At 42.5% G+C, this 17,391-nt stretch overlaps 1 protein-coding gene across 6 annotated transcripts in view; it reads left to right on the top strand.

The window, feature by feature from the left end:
* Positions 1–265: 265 nt before the first annotated feature.
* Positions 266–17,391, top strand: part of SLC35F4 (solute carrier family 35 member F4) — a 232,213-nt gene continuing 215,087 nt past the window's right edge. The window contains exons 1-2 of one of the 6 annotated variants that reach the window (XM_047739088.1): positions 821–909; positions 14,800–15,134. In XM_047739088.1, coding sequence (XP_047595044.1) covers positions 15,128–15,134 — 7 coding nt within the window. In that variant the 5' untranslated portion in view covers positions 821–909; positions 14,800–15,127. Of the gene's footprint in view, positions 910–1,508; positions 1,847–3,086; positions 3,194–7,676; positions 7,803–14,347; positions 14,391–14,799; positions 15,135–17,391 lie in introns of those variants that run through there. The other 5 variants (XM_047739090.1, XM_047739089.1, XM_047739091.1 and 2 more) reach the window with 5 other exon arrangements.

Raw genomic sequence — 17,391 nt, 5'->3', positions numbered from 1 at the left:
CCGTCAGACTCGAGGGCTTCATTGTTAAAGTCTTCGTGTCTGCAAAACCTGGGTAATTACTTCACGTACCACCTGCTGAGGTCTCATTTCCCCCCTCCCCCATTTCTTAAGAAAAGACTTCCTGTCGTCTAGGCAAGTTTCGAGAACCGATTAACTCTGGGGAAAGGCTTGCACGTCTGCTGACCCCAGGTGGTGTAGACGCCAAGCGTGGACCGAGACCCCGCGGCGCCTCCGAGGTGTCATCTCCCCGAGCGACAGTGTGCACCTCTCACATCAACGGTCGCTTCCGCTTGGGTCTCTTCCATCTCAACCCCTCCTCCCCAAGCCCCTGCCACCATCTCTCACCTTCTCGTCTCCTCCCACGCCCCCGGACCGAGCATCCCTTCTGGCAGGTGGGGTTGCGGGGATGTCCAGTCTTCGGGGAAGGGGCGCAGAAGGGTTAACGAGGAGAGTCTGCGGCCAGGTGGGGCGCCCACACCCGCCCCGGTCGCGGTGGGCGTCGGAGGTGAGGGGGCGCTGTTCGGGCAGCAGTGCGCCGGGCGGCGGGCGGGAGAGCTGCCAGGCTGACTGAGAGGCCGGCCCGAGTGGGGGCCGCTCCACCGCCGCCGCCGCCGCCGCCGCCACCGCCGCCGCCGCTGTGATGCGGAGCCGGTGCTGCGCCGGGCGGTGGAGTCAGAGCCCGGGCGCGGGAGCACGAGCTGCAACATCAGCACCGGCGGCGGCGGCGGCAGCACCTGCACCAGCTCCCGGGCCCCGCGCTGCGCTCTCCGCCCCGCCGCGCCCGGGGCCGCCGCCCCGCGCTCTCTATGGATGTCAAGGCGGCCCCCAACGGGGTGGCTACCATCGAGGACCGGATCCTGCGGATCACCGGCTACTATGGCTATTATCCGGGTTACTCCAGCCAGAAAAGTAAGACGCCGCGGGGCTGCCTTGCTCCGGGCGCCGGAGCGGGTGGGATGCGGGAGGGCGCGCCGTCCGGACACCTGCAGCCCTGCCGGTGCCGCTAACGCTACCCTCCCGGCGGTGGGGCCGCTGGGGCGAAAAGTATGTCCGCGGTCCTCGGGACTGCACCACAAGAGGAACAGGGGCCCGGGGCCGTCTACGCCCAGGAGTTTGTTAACAGGCACAGCCTCGGGGTCGGAAGCGCAGGGAGGGGGGGACCCGGTGAGCGCTCGTGACAGCCGTCGGCCCGCTCACCTCTGGCTTCTCTACGACCGGGGGAGGCTGCCATGGCTGTTTCCTTAGCGGAAAGTCAGCGCTAGATGCTGCACTACCCCCTCTCCTAGCCCCTGCTGGGTTGCTGGGCTGCGGGCCGGGCGCGGGGCATGCAGGCTGAGTGGGCTCGGGGGTGGGGGCGGCCGAGCCAGACGTGGGTCCCGGCGCAGGCCGGCTTGGCTGGTTCACTCGGGCTGTCGAGACGCTACCAGCGCGGGAATTACTCATGCTAAAATGTCTTTGCGGGGTCCTCCACCCTGGGCAGAGGGAGAATCTGCTCGGGTCTCCGAGACCCGCGCCCACGACTGCGGGTGGGGTGAGTGGAAGGGGGAGGCGCGACAGGGCCACGCGCCCGCGCTGCCCGCCGCACGTCGCGGCTACCTCTGAGCCGGAGGAGGCTTCTGAGCTCCGCACAGGCTTTCTCCTGGCTAAGCCAGGTCGTACGGTGCGGATGCTTTCACATTTCTGGAGCAGTTTTGGGGGGAGGGCGGTGAGGCGAGCTCTACTCTGCCCCCTCCCCCAACACACAAACCCACTGGCTACCTTTGCTGGAATTAGTTCAGCCAGCGACCAGGGCGAAGCTCGTTTTTCTCCGAATTGGGGGACTAGTTGCGGCTTAATTCCCATGCAGGTGGGATTTCGCTTTTCCTATATCGATGCATTTCTGTCGCAATAGATGGAGCTTAATTGATGTTTTTGCTGTTATTTTTAACTGGAAACCTTGCAAGAGCCTGGGTGCATTTCTGATTGGTGTTTTCAGTGACATTTTGGGGTCCGATGAATGTTATGGTTTCTCTGAAGCAGAGCCCTGCCTGACACGTAGATGAGAAAACACTTCTTTTTTTTTTTTTTTTTTCATGGAACTTTCTCCCCCACTATGCTCCATCTCTATTTAATAATAATTCAAGAGCTTTGTTCTCCTAGAGATATTTTCTCATTTAATATTTCATTTGGTTTCAGGAAAGGCCTGTCTGATTTGGATGGTTTCTGTCTACATGTTTTTAGAAGCTTACATTATTCATTTTCCATACAAAAGTAATTATATAGTGTTAGAATTTTCTGGAAAGAAAATAACACACTGTGGAATGCAGTTTGAAGTCTTTGTACTATAGACTCAGAAACTTCTTTTTTTCCCCCATTGGCAAAGGGTTTCTTTTTTAACCCTAGAAACTTACTGGGAAGCACTAGTATTCTGTGTGGAGATTACTGAATTTCACCTTTAAATATTTTAATTAGGAACGATGGGACTTCGGTTGCTTAAAGAATGGAGAAGAGGTCTGTGAAATTACAAGACTCAGAGTAGTTCATTATTGTAATTTTATAACAATGGAACTTTGGTTAATAAAGAAGAAACAAAATGGAATCCTAGAAAAGTGACATTTTAGGTAAAATCGTGTTCATATTATCTTTTCGGACTCATTCAATAACTGCTCATGTATCATTTGCAGTAGAATAATAGGACAAAAAGAGGGAAGAGCCTTGGCTGAGACAGTAACGGAAGCTGAAGAGGGGTCCAGATGGAGTTGTGATGGGCACTTACCTAACTTCCTGCAGCAGAGCTCAGCGAAGACAGCATCTCACAAGGACAGAGAATTACGTGATAGTCAAATAACTTTCAGGATGTTTGTGCTTTCGGAGGTGGAAAGAGATTGCCATTTTGCACAATGAGAGACTAGGAGAGGTGAGAGCTGGAAGAGAGCCAGGCAGCCGAGCACCATGAAGCAATCCTGCCCTTAATGCAGGCTTCAACTAGTAAACAAACACACTGAAGCAAACCAGTACAATATGGTCAATTGATTTAGTTGCTACCAGGAGTGAGCAACAGCTTGGGGAAAGTCTGGAGGGATATATTTAGGAAAAGGCTATGGTGAGGAATGTATAATTTGTGAAGGCAAGGTGACTTTCCCATTTTCTGATTGGTCATGTATGAGGCCTGAAGGATGATCTCTAGATATCTATGCCGTTTACCTTTTAAGAGGTAGGTGGGGACTCACTTCTGAGAAAATGCATTAATGGTCTGCCTCCTGTTAGCATGTAGTGTGGCATCCCTGGCAATCAGGAAGAGGAGTACTTTGTCCGGAAGAAATTCTATTAGGCTGATAAAAAAAAAATGTGTGTGTGTGTATGTGTATTTTATATATATATATGCATATATATGTATATGTATATATGTGTATATATATACACATACATATGTGTATATATATACACATACATATGTGTATATATATAAACTTATATATGATATTATCAGGGTATGATATTACCATGATAATAATCAAGGTACAGAAGTGATTGAAGCATTTGTCTAGCCTTGAGTTACTTACAGCCTTGTGGGGGAAATAGATTCATCCACTCAACAAGTGTTAAGTGAGTACCTCCTATGTGCCATGAATACATCCATGAACAAAACAGACAAAAATGTTTTCCTTTTTAGAGCTGAAGTTTCAGTGGGTGGAGACAGGCAATAATAATGATCAAACAAACAAGTAATGTGTATTTCAAGGTGATCGGGGCTTTTCAAAAATATCCCAACAGGGTAAAAAGAATGACAGATTCTAAGGGGGCTGGGTAGAAATTGTGGCAATTTTAAATCGTGGACTTGGGTAGAAATTGTGGCAATTTTTAAGTCAGTTAAGGCTTCCCTGAGGAGGTCACAACTGGGCAAAGCCTTGAAGTATGTGAAGAAGTTAGACATGTGGACATCTGGACGATGCTCCAGGCAGAGGGAAGAGCTGGTGCAAGGCTCTGAGGTGCAACGTGCCTGGCATACTGGAGAGGAAGCATGGAGGTCTGCATGGCTGAAGGGGGTTGAACAGCTGGGAGAGTGGTTGGAGAAGAGGTCACTGTGGGTGCAGGGCTCAGGAAAAGTAGGGCCTTCTAGGACATTGTAAGTCCTTTGGCTGGGGAGCCTTTCTGGGGTGTGGACAAGGGAGTGATGTGATTGACTTACCTCTCACAAGGATCCATTAGACTGTTCTGTTCAGGCAGAGTGGAAGCAAGAGACTAGTTAGTGTGTTTTTGCTGTAACCTGGGTGAGAGAGGTTGGTGCCTGGAACCAGAATGGTAACCGTACAGGTGGGAGGAGGTGGTTAGATTCTACAGATATCTGAAATTGGAGCCAAGTGGGCTTCCTGATGGATTGGATATGGCATCAACAAGAGAGAGAGAGAGAAACAAAAAATGATCCTGTCCTTTCTGGTTTGACCAACTGAGTTGCCAACAGCTGAATTGTGGAAGGCTTCAAGGTAAGAGAGGCTTTAGGGGGGTCAGGAGTAAGGCTAATATCTTGGAAATGTTAAATGTAATTGGAGATGAAGGGTAAGCTTGGAGTTCAGAGGAAATATCTGGTTGGAGATATAAATTAGAGATTTTTCAGCATTTGGGTGGTATTTGGAGCCCAAGACTGATGAAATCTCCAGGGAATGAATTTATGTTGAGAAGAAAAGAGGAATAAGGACTGAACGCTGGGGCTCTCAGACATTGAGAAGCTGGGGAGAAGAGAAACCACTATGGGAGACCAAGAAGGAGGTCCCAGGGAGGAGGGAGGAAAACCAGGAGCATGTGATACCCTGGGAACCAGTGAAGAGTTTCAAGGGGAAGGGATTTGCTGAGTCCCGTGCTGTTGAAAAGTTAAGTAAAATGAGGACTGGTAACTGGCTTGGCAGGGAGCCTGCTTCCGGGCCCCCTCTCTCCCACCGCCTGCCTCTCTGCCTACTTGTCCTCTCTCTCTCTCTCTCTCTCTCTCTGTCAAATAAATAAATAAATAAAATCTTAAAAAAAAAAAGAAGTTTTGATTTTTTAATGGAAGAAATAACACCATGTTTGCATGCACCTGAGAATGATTCAATAGAGAAAGCATAATTAATGATGTTGGAAAGAGAAGGTATGGAATCTATTGCACACACAAAAAAGGACATTTCGTGGAGGTAGGGTAGAGGATGTGCGTCCAGGTTTTGGAAAATGGGTAACCAAGATGGCGGGGTCAGTTGAGGTTCTCTTTGGTTGCTTTAGTTTTCTCCAAAGGGGAAGTAAGGAATCAGTGGAGGATGAGGGTGAGGGAGGGGGTGGTAGTGGTTGGAGGAGAGAGAAGGTGTGAATAGTTAAGTAGGGAGACCCAGCAGACCGGGGAGGTGCAGGAAGGTTGTCTGGCTGCCTTACCATGCCCAATTCAAGTTTCTGGCCACAAATATAAAGTGAGAGCGGTGAAGAGGTTGTTGTATTCATGGATACCATGAGACATGGAGCCAGTGAAGAGAAGGATTCAACCAGAGCCGCAGATTATGCAATGGGTATAATAAAATAACAGGGGCCAGAGGGTAGTGAGTGCATGCAAGGGAGGTATTGCTGTAATGATTGACCATAGCACCTAAAGCTGGTAAACAGATCAGTGGCTGACAATCTCAGTGGGATCAAAGGGTAGTGAAAGGTAGCTGGAAGACAAGAGGTGGTGGTCAGAGAGAGAGAGGGATATGCTGTAAGATGTTATTTCCATTAAGTCAAGTCAAAAGATAAATCAATTTATGATTTACCATATTCCATAATTGATATTTCTGGGGTGAGCCTTCTTTTTCTGTTTGCATAAGGAAGCAGTATGTTGATGTGTAGAGACTAAGCCCTAGTGGCTTGGAGATTGATTCTAGTCTTAAACCTGCCAGGAACTGGCTCTGAGATCTTATCAGTTTCCTTGTTTGTGAAAGAGAGTGTAGAAGTTGCTGCCTCAGAACAGTGACATGGTAGGTCAGCTTTGACAGTTCCATCCTCCATGGAACAATCTTACTTGGTAATCCCTACAGTGTTTACTTTGCCTCTCTGTACCTCACCTTCCATCTCAGATGGTGACCAGTTACCTCTGTTTGTTTTCTGTCTTTGGCACCTGTTGGCCTTGTTTTCCTACGCCCCACTAGTGACCAGGTTCTGTGGTTGTTTACTGTTAGCAGCTGCAATAGTAAAATTTTTTCCTCTTGCTCTGATCCCAGCCCTGACCACCCTATCCCCAAAAAGAACTCTACCAACGTCCGGCTGTTCTGGATTTCTGACGTCTCTGACCGCTGCTGTAGACTTCGGATGTTTCAGCTGTCTCTTCTCACCTGCCTTTCCCTGAGCAAGCTCACTCAATGCCATGGCTTCACCATCTCCTATGAGTCTGTATATCTAGGTCCTCTTTTCCTGAACCTGAGTCCATTTTAGATTTCCTCCTAGAATTCCTACCTAGATGTCCTCTAAGCATGTCACACATAAAACTAAATTCATTAGCCATTCCTTAAAAAAATGCCTTTTCCTTCTTATTATGCTTGCTAGTTTCCAATATCTGCATCTAACCAATTGCCTGGAAACCTAGAGTTATTCTGAAACCTCTACCCTTTTTTGTTACCTATATTCAGTTAAGAAGTCCTACTTGGTCTCCCCAAATATGTGTTTTCCATCCCTACTGGTGCTGCCCTTAGTCTATCCATCACATCTTTCCTCCAGCCTCAAACCCTTCTAATCCATTACGCACACCTTAACCATATTTAATTCCCTAAAGTGCAGATCTGTTCATCTCCCATCCCTGATCAAATGCCTGGAATAAATCTTCATTTTCTGTGGAATGAAGTCCAAACTCCTTAGCATGCCACAATCTGAGCCCGGCTTACATTGTTCTATTTTAGCATACATTTTCTCCACTAATTGCCAAAGTAATGCAAGCTTAATGCAGAAAATCTGGAAGGCAGAGAAGCAAAGACAGATTAAAACAAAATTTACTCATAATTCCATCACCCAGAGGTGATAAGTATTAACATTTTGGTTAACACTATCCTTTCAGTCTTTTTTATATCCATAGACACGTGCAAATTCTTTTTATTTCGTAAGGAACATTTCTCTCATTGGTCTCTATATTTTTAATAAATGTCATGTATTCACAGTCTTTCATCTCTTCAAGCCCTTCAATTGACTTAGGTTGTTGGATTTTTTTTAGCCCAGTTTGTGGTTGGTTTGTTTTTTAATTTCATAGCTCCCATGGCCTCCATGAACCCTGGGCGTAGTCTCAGCAAGGAGCTCATTGTTTTGATAACGTGATTGTCTCCGTGCTCTTCTGCTCCTCTGTGCCTTTTCACACAATGGCCAGATGGCTTCCTCTCCCAGTGTCTCCTTCATCACTCTTTGGAAAGCTCCTATTTATCTTTAAAGGCTGAGTTTAAACATGCTGTCCTCTGTAAAGCTTCCTGATTGCTCCAGGCTGGGTTAATCCTTCCTCTGTGCTCCTGTGAAACTGTGTCCTCACCTCTGCCCCAGTATTTAGCACACTATTTTCGGCTGTTTACTTTACATGAGGCTGCCTCACCCACAGAGCTTAGGGAGGGCAGGGACTGACTTTATTTATTTATTTTCCTCTCAGGCAAAGTGTCTGGTACATTCTGGGCGCTCAATAAAGTTTATTGTACTAATGAATGAATGATTATAGTTTCCTTTGAAGAAATTGGAGAGTTAATTATTTTCACACACAAAAAAGGAAGAGCACACGATGGTAGCAATTGGAGGGAAAGAAAAACACACACCAGCTATGAATAGATGTGCCTATTCAGAGAATGGGAATACACCAAATGGTATTTTGTGATTGCTTTACCTTTGTGGTTGTAACTTCTGCATTTTCATCCTTCTTACTTTCTTCATCACATTTCCTGTGCTTGACTGGGCGGGGGCGGTGGGGGGAGGCTTTTTTTTTTTTTTTTCCTTTTTAATACACAGTAGTACAAGTTACTAGAATTGTAAGAGATACAATGTGGTCCTCTCCCCCCACCTTTTGAAATGGCTGCTATTGGTCTTCATGGTATAATAGGTGACACTTAAGCACTCTAACTGGTGTAATATTATAAAATTGTAATGTTACTCTACTCTAATGGAATACCTTATAAAACTGTGTCTCACTAGTGAAATGAATGCAATAAATATTTCTCCCAGGTCGTATTCTGTTTTACCTTGATAATAGGCTTTATGCTTCTTTATATGTGATAGGTAGTGTTTTGTAAACAGTTATACATAATTATCATTGAGATGTACTATTGAGAAGTCTTTGTAACATAGTTGTTTTTTTTTTTTTTTAAGATTTTATTTATTTATTTGAGACAGACAGAGAGAGAGAGAGCATGAGAACAGGAAGGGTCAGAGGGAGAAGCAAACTTCCTGTCAAGCAGGGAGCCTGAAGTGGGACTCAATCCCAGGACTCCAGGATCATGACCTGAGCCGAAGGCAGTTGCTTAACCGACTGAGCCACCAGGTGCCCTGTGACATAGTTTTTAACTGTAATGTATAAGGGCTATGTTGATATTGAATGTCATTGTGTATGTTATTAATTTTGGATAATGTGGTCATTTCTACAGTGCTTCTTTTAGTGTGTATTTTTCATTCAGTATTTAAATTTACAGGTAAACTGGGTATTTGTATTATAAAATACTACTACTACTAATAGCTAACACATGGCTTTAACATTATAAAGTATAAAGTAATTCAGAGATCTATTTTCATTGGAAAGTCTAAGGCCTGTTTGAGGCCACGAGGTTTAATGCAAAGACCACAGCATCCTGCTCTGCTACTTCTTTTTCTTTTTTTTCTTTTCTTTTTTTAGATTTTATTTATTTGAGAGAGAGTGAGAGAGAGAGAGCATAGAGAGAGAAGGAAAAGTAGACTCCCCACTGCCTGCTCTGCTACTTCTTAGCCTTGAAACTTGCACAAGGAATGGGGCACTTGGGTGACTCAGTAGGTTAAGGGTTGGACTCTTGGTCTGGGCTTGGGTCATGATCTCGGGGTCTTGGAATAGAGCTCTACCCTCAGTAGGGAGTTTGAAAATTCTCTCCCTCTGCTCCTCCCCTGCTCTCTCTCTAATAGATAAATAACTAAATATTAAAAAAATAAACTTGCACAAATAACTTAACTCTTCAACCCTTTTGTTCCTGTAAAATGGCAATGACAGTAGTTGTTTCACAGGTCATTGGGAGGATTATGTAAGGTCATGGGTACCAAAGGTCTGGCGCAATGCCCGGTTCGATATATGGAAGTTGTTAATGATTATGCAGGAAACCAGTAGAATTGGTTTTACCATCAGAGAGCCTTGCTCACTTTTTCCTGGTGAATAAGTGACTCACCACTTTCTTCCCCCCATGTCCACATTGTATTTTGAATTGTCTTTGGAAGTTGTGTTACAGCACTGTTAAAGATAATTTACAAATTATCCAAGTTCACAGTGTGTTTTTATTATTGGATGTTGCCTTCCATTCTTTATTCACTTCTGGCTTGTCTGGTGCTATAGTCGAAAGGGACAGTATGTAACACTTACCTGGATTGCCCCTAAGGATAGTTTAAACTGGCTTGGAGGCCATTTGTGATGAGGTTCTCCCTGGTGAGTTGATCTAAAGGAGAGAGACAAATCTAGGGCCTATGAGTGACAGGATGCGTCAGCGTGTCTGGAGATACAGGTATGCAGACCTCAAAGTAGAAGGGAGGGCGGAGGGGTACCAGGGATGTGGGAGAATAGGGACAAGAGAGTGGGGGTAGGGGAAGGGTGGGATCCCATTGGAAGAAAGGTAGCATGGGATGGGGATGAGTAGGGTTAGACAGGATTGGGAGGGCAAGCAGTGAAGAGGAAGTGATGGCTGAGGATTAATTTGGAACTAGTCTTTTGGAAGTTGCAATGTGTCTTTAATATGCAAAGTATTAAAGGGACAGTTCCTTTTTGGACTATTTATGTAGCAGTAAACATAACAGAGTGTTTTATGTTCTACTTTAAAAACTGCATCATTATGTTATAAACCTATTACATATTTCTACATAATCTTTAGAGTTAGTTTTTTTAAGTTATAAAGTGTTTAATTATTTACAGACCCAGACGAATATAGAGAAAACAGAAAATAATCTTGTCACCCTAACCCAACTAGTGTTCTTTTCTCCTAATGTGTATAGGGCTTCACTTCTTGAGTTTTGACAAACATAAACTATAGTGTAGTCATAATTCTGATATATACACAATTTTGTGCCCTGATTCTCTTCCGCTTAACATTTTAGGATAAGCATTTTTAATTTTGTTGCATTTATCTGCTCTGAGAGGCTGGAATTAGATTCTCCTTTCAGAGATCTTGCCTTAAAAAATTTGTGCAAGCTGGTTCTCAGTTATTTGAGACTAAATAAAATGGAGAGACCTGGAGTGTTCATGAGGGCTTGTTTGGCTTCTAGTTACAAGGTTCCGTTTGAGCAGACTCAAGCAAAACCAGAAGTGATTGAAAGGACACTGGGAGTGTCCCACAGATTTGGGGGGCAGGGATAAGGTGGAATAAGCTAACAGCAGATCCCGGAGTGTGATAGGGAAAACAGGAAGCCCTCTTTCTCTGCCTTTCATCTCTTTTTTCTGGCATACGTTCTCCATTCTCGTCTCTTCCTGCAGGCTGGTTTTCTCAATTTCCTTGTCCAAATGGTTGAAAATAGCCTCTGCCAGCAGTTCCAGTGTTTATGTGTCCTCTATTCAAGAGAGCAGACAGATTGAGCAAGAATCTCTCACTTCTAAATCCAGATTCCTGGAGAAAGGGACTCTTTGGCCCAATTTGTGTCAAGTGCACACTCTTGATTCTATTGACTGCGGTGGTCTGGGGGTAGGGTCAAGTTGCGCAATCATGTCGTCAGAAACTCCCTGTGTAACCCTTTTGACCGCCAGAGAAAATGCTGTTGCCAGAGAAAATGCTGTTGCCAGAGAAGAGAGGCAATGGGCTGGACTGTCAACTTAATAGTTATTTTGGTTCACAGAGCTTTGCATAAGAAAGTTTTTTTATATCAAATTATAGGCTTCAATCAAGATCCAATCTTTCCAAAATCTTTAAAACAAAACCAAAAAGACTCAATCTTTTCTTTCTTCTGGTTCTGATAGTTTTTAGAGTATATCTTGATAATATTTAGTGAGGTTATAGATACTCTATTCCTACAAACTAAGGAAATCCAAGTGTCTGTTGAAAGTATGAGTCCCTAGGGACTTCTGTTTAAAAGTACCCAGCCAGTACTGCAGACTACTTATTAAGTTTTATTAAAGTGCAACTGCTTACATCAAGTTTGGAAGCCATATTTCATTTTCTAGGTCAGATAGGGCAATACACCAGTTCCTTCAGGCTCAAGGTATAGAAATTGAAGATGACGTTTAACATTGTATATTTTAAACAGGCATTGAAAATTACACTTTTCTGCAGTCTGGAATTTTCTATATTTAGTCCTGGGCTAACGCCAAGATGGCACTAGTGAGGTGTCAATAATGGTTTTGTGGTCTTAAAAACCAGGCAGAGTAAGCATTCTTTATCACTTGTGAAAGCTAAGATTCCTAAGGGGTTAAGAGCTGCAGATTTTTACTGCTGATACCTTGCTAAGCTGTAAGTCATAGGACTTTGGTATCTATTTTGTGTTTTTGTTCATACCTATGTTGAATCATAGTCCTTCTGGAGGAAAGATCCAGATCTAGTTATCTGGAAGCCCTTTGGAACACCATCTTCCCTGCAAGACTTAAGGTGGCAGGTTCTAAAGAAGCAATGTATACATCCAAGATGACATTACTATTTACGAGGGACTTTTTAGAACAGATACATTTGAAGCTGAGATCTTTTTATTTCTTCTTAATTTTTAAAAAATGTGAATCCTTGAACAGGAGCTTCTTATGCTCCTTTCTATTCCACAGCCATCATGGTCTTTCAAAGGCATTAATTGGATCAGTCCTCTGGTTAATGTTTTTAGTGGCTTCCCATATCTCTTTGGAAAACTTTAAAAACTTAAAACCCAGCCTACAAGGAAGGTTCTACGGGGTCCAGTTCTTTGGATGGCAACATTCTTCAATGCCCTGATCATGCATTGGGCACAGTGGGATGTGCCCTCCGCCCTTTCTTTCCTCCCGGCTTATGAACATGCTCTTTTCCACTCCTAGGGCTCCTACCTGACTGGCTCCTAGCCATCCCTCATGTTTCACCTTAATTGCCACTGCCTCCAAGAAGCCTTTCTAGCTTTGTGCCTCTCTCCTTGGCACTTTTGCTTTACAGCACTTACTACAAACTGCAGTTACAATTTATGTTGATTGCTGTGACTGCTTAATGATCTCCTTGCCCACTAATCTCTTAGCTCCCTAAGGAAAGGGATGGATCCATTTTGTTCAGCACCATGGACCCAGCAAATCGAACAGTGCCTGCGTACTCCATAAATATTTGTGATTTCAATATGTGATTGAGGCTTGTTAACAATTTCAAGTAGAGGTTTATTGCAAAAGAAAAAACAACAACAACCTAAAAACCCAACTTTTTATTTGAAATGTTATTCAATTTACAGAAGAGTTGCCAAGAATATACAAAGAATTCCTGTATGTCCCTCACCCATTTTCCCCATTGTTATCATTTTATATGACCAGTGTAAATTTGTCCAAACTAAGAAATCAATATTGGTACATTGCTGTTAATTAAACTCCAGGCTTTATTTGGATTTCACTTTCTCCATTAAGGTTCTCTTTGTGGTCCAGAATCTGGTCTGGCCCATTGCATTCAGTTGTCATGTTTCTTAAGTAGGCTTCTAATCAAAGTTGGAAAGATAGTTTCAATTTTATAGGAATTTCCTGGTCAATTTTTTAGGGCTTGGGTCAGATCACATTTGAAAACTTAACTGCTAATTTACAAGGTGATATTGAATTAAATTCATGTTAGAAATGACCTATGACTTGATGTGGTAATTACATACTATCTTAAAGGACTGCTCCATAACACAGAACCGTTGTTAATATTCCTACTTGTTAACATTTTGGGGGATGCAGAAATCTTTGAAAATCTAAATAAAGTTATAAATTACTCCTTCTCCCCACAAATACATATACACACCGAACATCTTCATGCAACTTATTTGATTATAGTGGAAATTTATTACTTCACTGGCATGGACTATAAAGATGATAATTCTGGTGAGTTGTATCTGCTTTTCTATTTTATGAGAATGTATACAAAATATAATGGTAATGCCTGGAAAAATTGAAAGAGTTCAAATTTGTTAACTAAAATAGGAATGAATTTCAGTTTTATTCAAAAGCGAATTTTAGTGAAAAAGTTCTTATCCTCTGGATTGAGTAAGAAGTGGAAATTTTGGAGTGGTTTTAGGGAGGGGAATCATCACTTCATTTGCACTCAAGTCAGTGAGGTCATCTTTGAGGCGAGATCTGCGCCATCCATGCTGTCTTTGACAGCAAAGAAAGGATGATGAATTTGTGTTTCAATTTTAAGGTTGTCTAAGCATAATTCGCTTTCGAATCCATCCTATACAGGATCTAGATTCTCCCAGATTATTTATCTTGCATTGAAATTTTATGAAATGTTGTCACTCTGGATTCTTCACTTTTCCCGAGGAGCTGTGTTTCCAGAAGAACTTGTGGTTTTCAGCGGCATTCTAATAGTGACTTTAAAGCTTTCAATGAGAAAGTATATCATGTTTATATCTGTACAGTAAGCAAAGAGAAAAATGAACTTCTTACTAAAGTGACTATCCTAAGGATGGGCATCCCTTTTCTCTCAAAGGTGATACAAATGTCTTGTCAAATGCCATTCAAAGATTTCAAGTCATAGCTTCTGGAAAGACATTAGCTTCCAGGCAGTCAAGAAGAATTCCACATTATCTTTCCTGGTTTTGATGCAATTGACTTTTAAGGCACCAGACAGTGTTTCCTGTGGGATCATTGACAGTATTTTGGACACTACTCTGTGCTGATGTAAAAGGTAGCAAGTTATACTAGTAAGCAAACCTCTTTTATCACCAAAGTAGCACAATCTACTTGTCTTCCCAGGTACAGTTTGTTTGACATTGCAACCTTTCATGTTTCCTAAAAAGCTTGCAGAATAGACATTCTCCTTAGCTAATAGTCATATACATATAACAGAGAAATCAGGAGTGGGAAGCATCATGAGACAAACAGTTATTTGCTAATGGAAAATAGCATAGCTGCCAGTATCTCCAATGTTTGCAGCAAAATTGTGGCAGATAAACAGCTTGGGGAGAAGACTTTATTTGATAATGGCACCGCTTCCATTTTTATCCCCTGCTATAGACCACTAACTGGTTTATCCTTTTCGAAAGCACACTGGTTCCCACGGTCTTCCCAGGATGCATTTGGCTGCAAGAAAACTCAACTTATATTGGCTTAAGCAGTAAGGAAATTTACTCTCTTTTAGAGCAGAAAGTTAGGAGGTAGGGCTGCTGACTTAATAGCTTAGGCTGTAATGCAGCACCCAGATTCTATAGTTTTCCATCTCTTGGTGTGTTGTACTTTGCAGGACATTTTCTTGATTTTATTTTAAAACTCTTTTATGAACTCTTTTCTTTTTTACTTAAAGTTTCATTTAAAGTTGTAATAACTTTGTTTTCCTAATGTTTCTTTAAAAAATATGCATCTTGTTCTTATTTTATAAATATGATAGCGTCTCTTACTCCCTGAGGATATCACTAATATATTTTTTATTTTCTTCTTTTCAATGGGCTGCTTTTTAAGATGTTTTTATCATTGTTAGCCAATATACTTGAAATCTTGTGATTTTTGTTTATCTGCTTATGTTCTAGAATGGAGGGCTCCAAAGCTATTTGGAATCTGTGGGAGTGGTTGAGGAGGGCAAGAACCATGAAGGGTCTTAGTCACTTGCAAGCTAATAAGTCAGCCTGCTGCAGTTTCGTGGATGCTAGCAGAAGACTTGAAACTCCTGGATCAGAGACAAAGGATTTTATTACTCTTAGTCCAGCCAACAGCGTGAGCTTCATGCTTGCCTGGGCTCCCCTTGCTCCCCAGGTACCACAGGGACAAGATGGGGCAAAGCAAGATGGAGCCTCCCATAGCAGTAGGTTTGTGTCTCAGCTAAGGCCTCCTCAGCTTAGGAAATCCCAGTGATTTATAATGGCCTGTAAGTACACCTACCCAAGCTTTGCTTCAGAGGGAGATGTTTGCAAACAAGCCCGTATTCCATTCTAGAGGGAGACATTATCTCTACCTTCCAAACTTTCACTATCCAGGGGCTTGAAAAAGTAGTCCGGAGCAAAGAGCTGTCAGGTTCTGCACAAGATCTTCAGAAATGAAAGAAAGACCTATGGAGACTTGTCTCCCGACAGGAGCTTGTCTCTTACGATTTTATTTCAAACAGCTGTGCTCTTTCTTCAGGAACATTTGAAATCATTTTCTTAAGATCTGTTCCTTCGGCTCATAGGTGGCTTTTCTGATCTCTTGACTGGCTGCTAACATTTTGGGAATCAAGTAGGAAAGAAGCTTGGGCATCTCAGTGAGCAGTGTGCATTCGTTCACTTAGTTCCTCGGTGATTTTGGTATGATACCCCAATCTTCAGCCATACTTGGTATCCCCATAGACTCCTGTTTGGGCCTCTCCAGAGAATAAAGCTCTGGCCTTTGGCAGAGTTGAGGCAGAGTCAAATGCTGCACAGAGTGAGGGATGGGGATTAAGAAGCCATCAGGCTTCTTAAACAGACTTAACCCAAGGCCACTGATTTTAACTTCACTAGCATCCCTCTAATAATGGTAGCTCAACTTAGGACAATTCTGTGTTGTAAATGGACTACTATCCACTTTCCTCTACCCTCAGTTTAGGCTTCAGTTTTCTTAGGCCTGAAAAGTCATTTACTACTTTCTAGCATCTAAAACAACATTATTATCTTTGCTCTTGATTCTGTGAATTTACGCCTTTAAGAAATTCACGTATTGTCATTTCGGTGGAATTTCCTGAGTGAACAAATAAAGATGTGTGTGTGTGCAACCTGCCATCTTTACCAGGAAGTATCATTGTCTTTTCTATTTCTATTCTTTGAAATCTTCCAACTTAAATTAGATCTACTGTAAACTAAGATGTCATATTCATAGTAGAGTACATTATCTTGATCTCCCCCCATTGTGAAGCTATTTTAGATGTCATGACATGGGGCAGACAACATTGTGCATGACTGTTTCTTGGTCTGAATTTTGGTTTCACAGATGTGTTTGCCTTATAAAAATATCAGGCGCTTCAGGTCTGTGTAATTTTCTGTATGGCTGTTATATTGTAATAAAAAGTTTACATTAAACATATATATATACACACAATGTATATAACATGTATATATATGTTTATAAAACATGATTATATATATATAACATGACTGAATATATGTATATATGTATTATATATACATGTATATGTATATAACATGACTATCATAGCATTCCAGTTCGTTTTACCCTTATTTTTAATAAATATTGAATTATAACTTAAAAAAAATTTCCAAATTTTCAAAGTAATAAAATAAAATCATTACTTTTGTGTGTTCCCAGCTCTTACCCTAAGTATATGCCATAATCCCTTACCAGTATGAGAAGAGTGGTTCTCAAATACTTTGCTGCATTTTAGAAACAACTGGGAGTTCTAAAGACTATCCCAATGCCAAGACTGCATTACATTCCAATTAAAGCAGATTCTCTGAGATTCAGACCCAGGCCTCATTACTTTTTAATGCTCACCAGGAGAGTCCAAGTGACCAAGGCTGTGAACCTAGGTCTAGAACATGGCTTCTCAAACTACCTGCGGTAAAGAACCAGTTTGTATTTTTAAATTTCCAACTCACTGTAGATTAAAACTCTTGCAAAATCAATAAAAGTGAGCTAATAGAAAAAATAATTATGTTGAAAGATCATAGCAATGTCAACTTTGCTACAAGGTTTTCTCAACGGTGACTCTCAGTTTCCGTATTTATCTGGCCCCAGACTGGTAACAGTTCACAGTCTGCAGAGCCCACATGAGGTAGCATTGATGACTGAGACACTGGAATACTCTCTCTCTCTCTCTCTCTCTCTCTCAAAGCACCGACTGGGTATCCATAGCGTCTCCTCTCTGTGGAGTCATTTTGGTGACAGAAGAGGACTTGGACTGAGGCCTGTAGTGTGTGCTCTCACTCACTCTCTAGAGCCCCACTGCCACGTTGCATCGACTCCGATGCATTTCTGGGCTTTGAAAGCATGGGGTGAAATCCATTGTTAAGAATTCATGGCTTCGCTTGAGATTTTTCCAACATTCTTTTCCTTCAGCTATATAAATTTAGACAAAACTCTTGACTACTAAAATCTTAGCATGTGATCTCATGTATATTTGTAGTGGATCTAATCTATAAATTGTATGGATA

Source organism: Lutra lutra, chromosome 7 (genome assembly GCF_902655055.1).
Source record: "Lutra lutra chromosome 7, mLutLut1.2, whole genome shotgun sequence".
NCBI lineage: Eukaryota > Metazoa > Chordata > Mammalia > Carnivora > Mustelidae > Lutra > Lutra lutra.
Note: the sequence above shows the minus strand (reverse complement) of the source record. Positions and strands in the feature narration are given on the sequence as shown.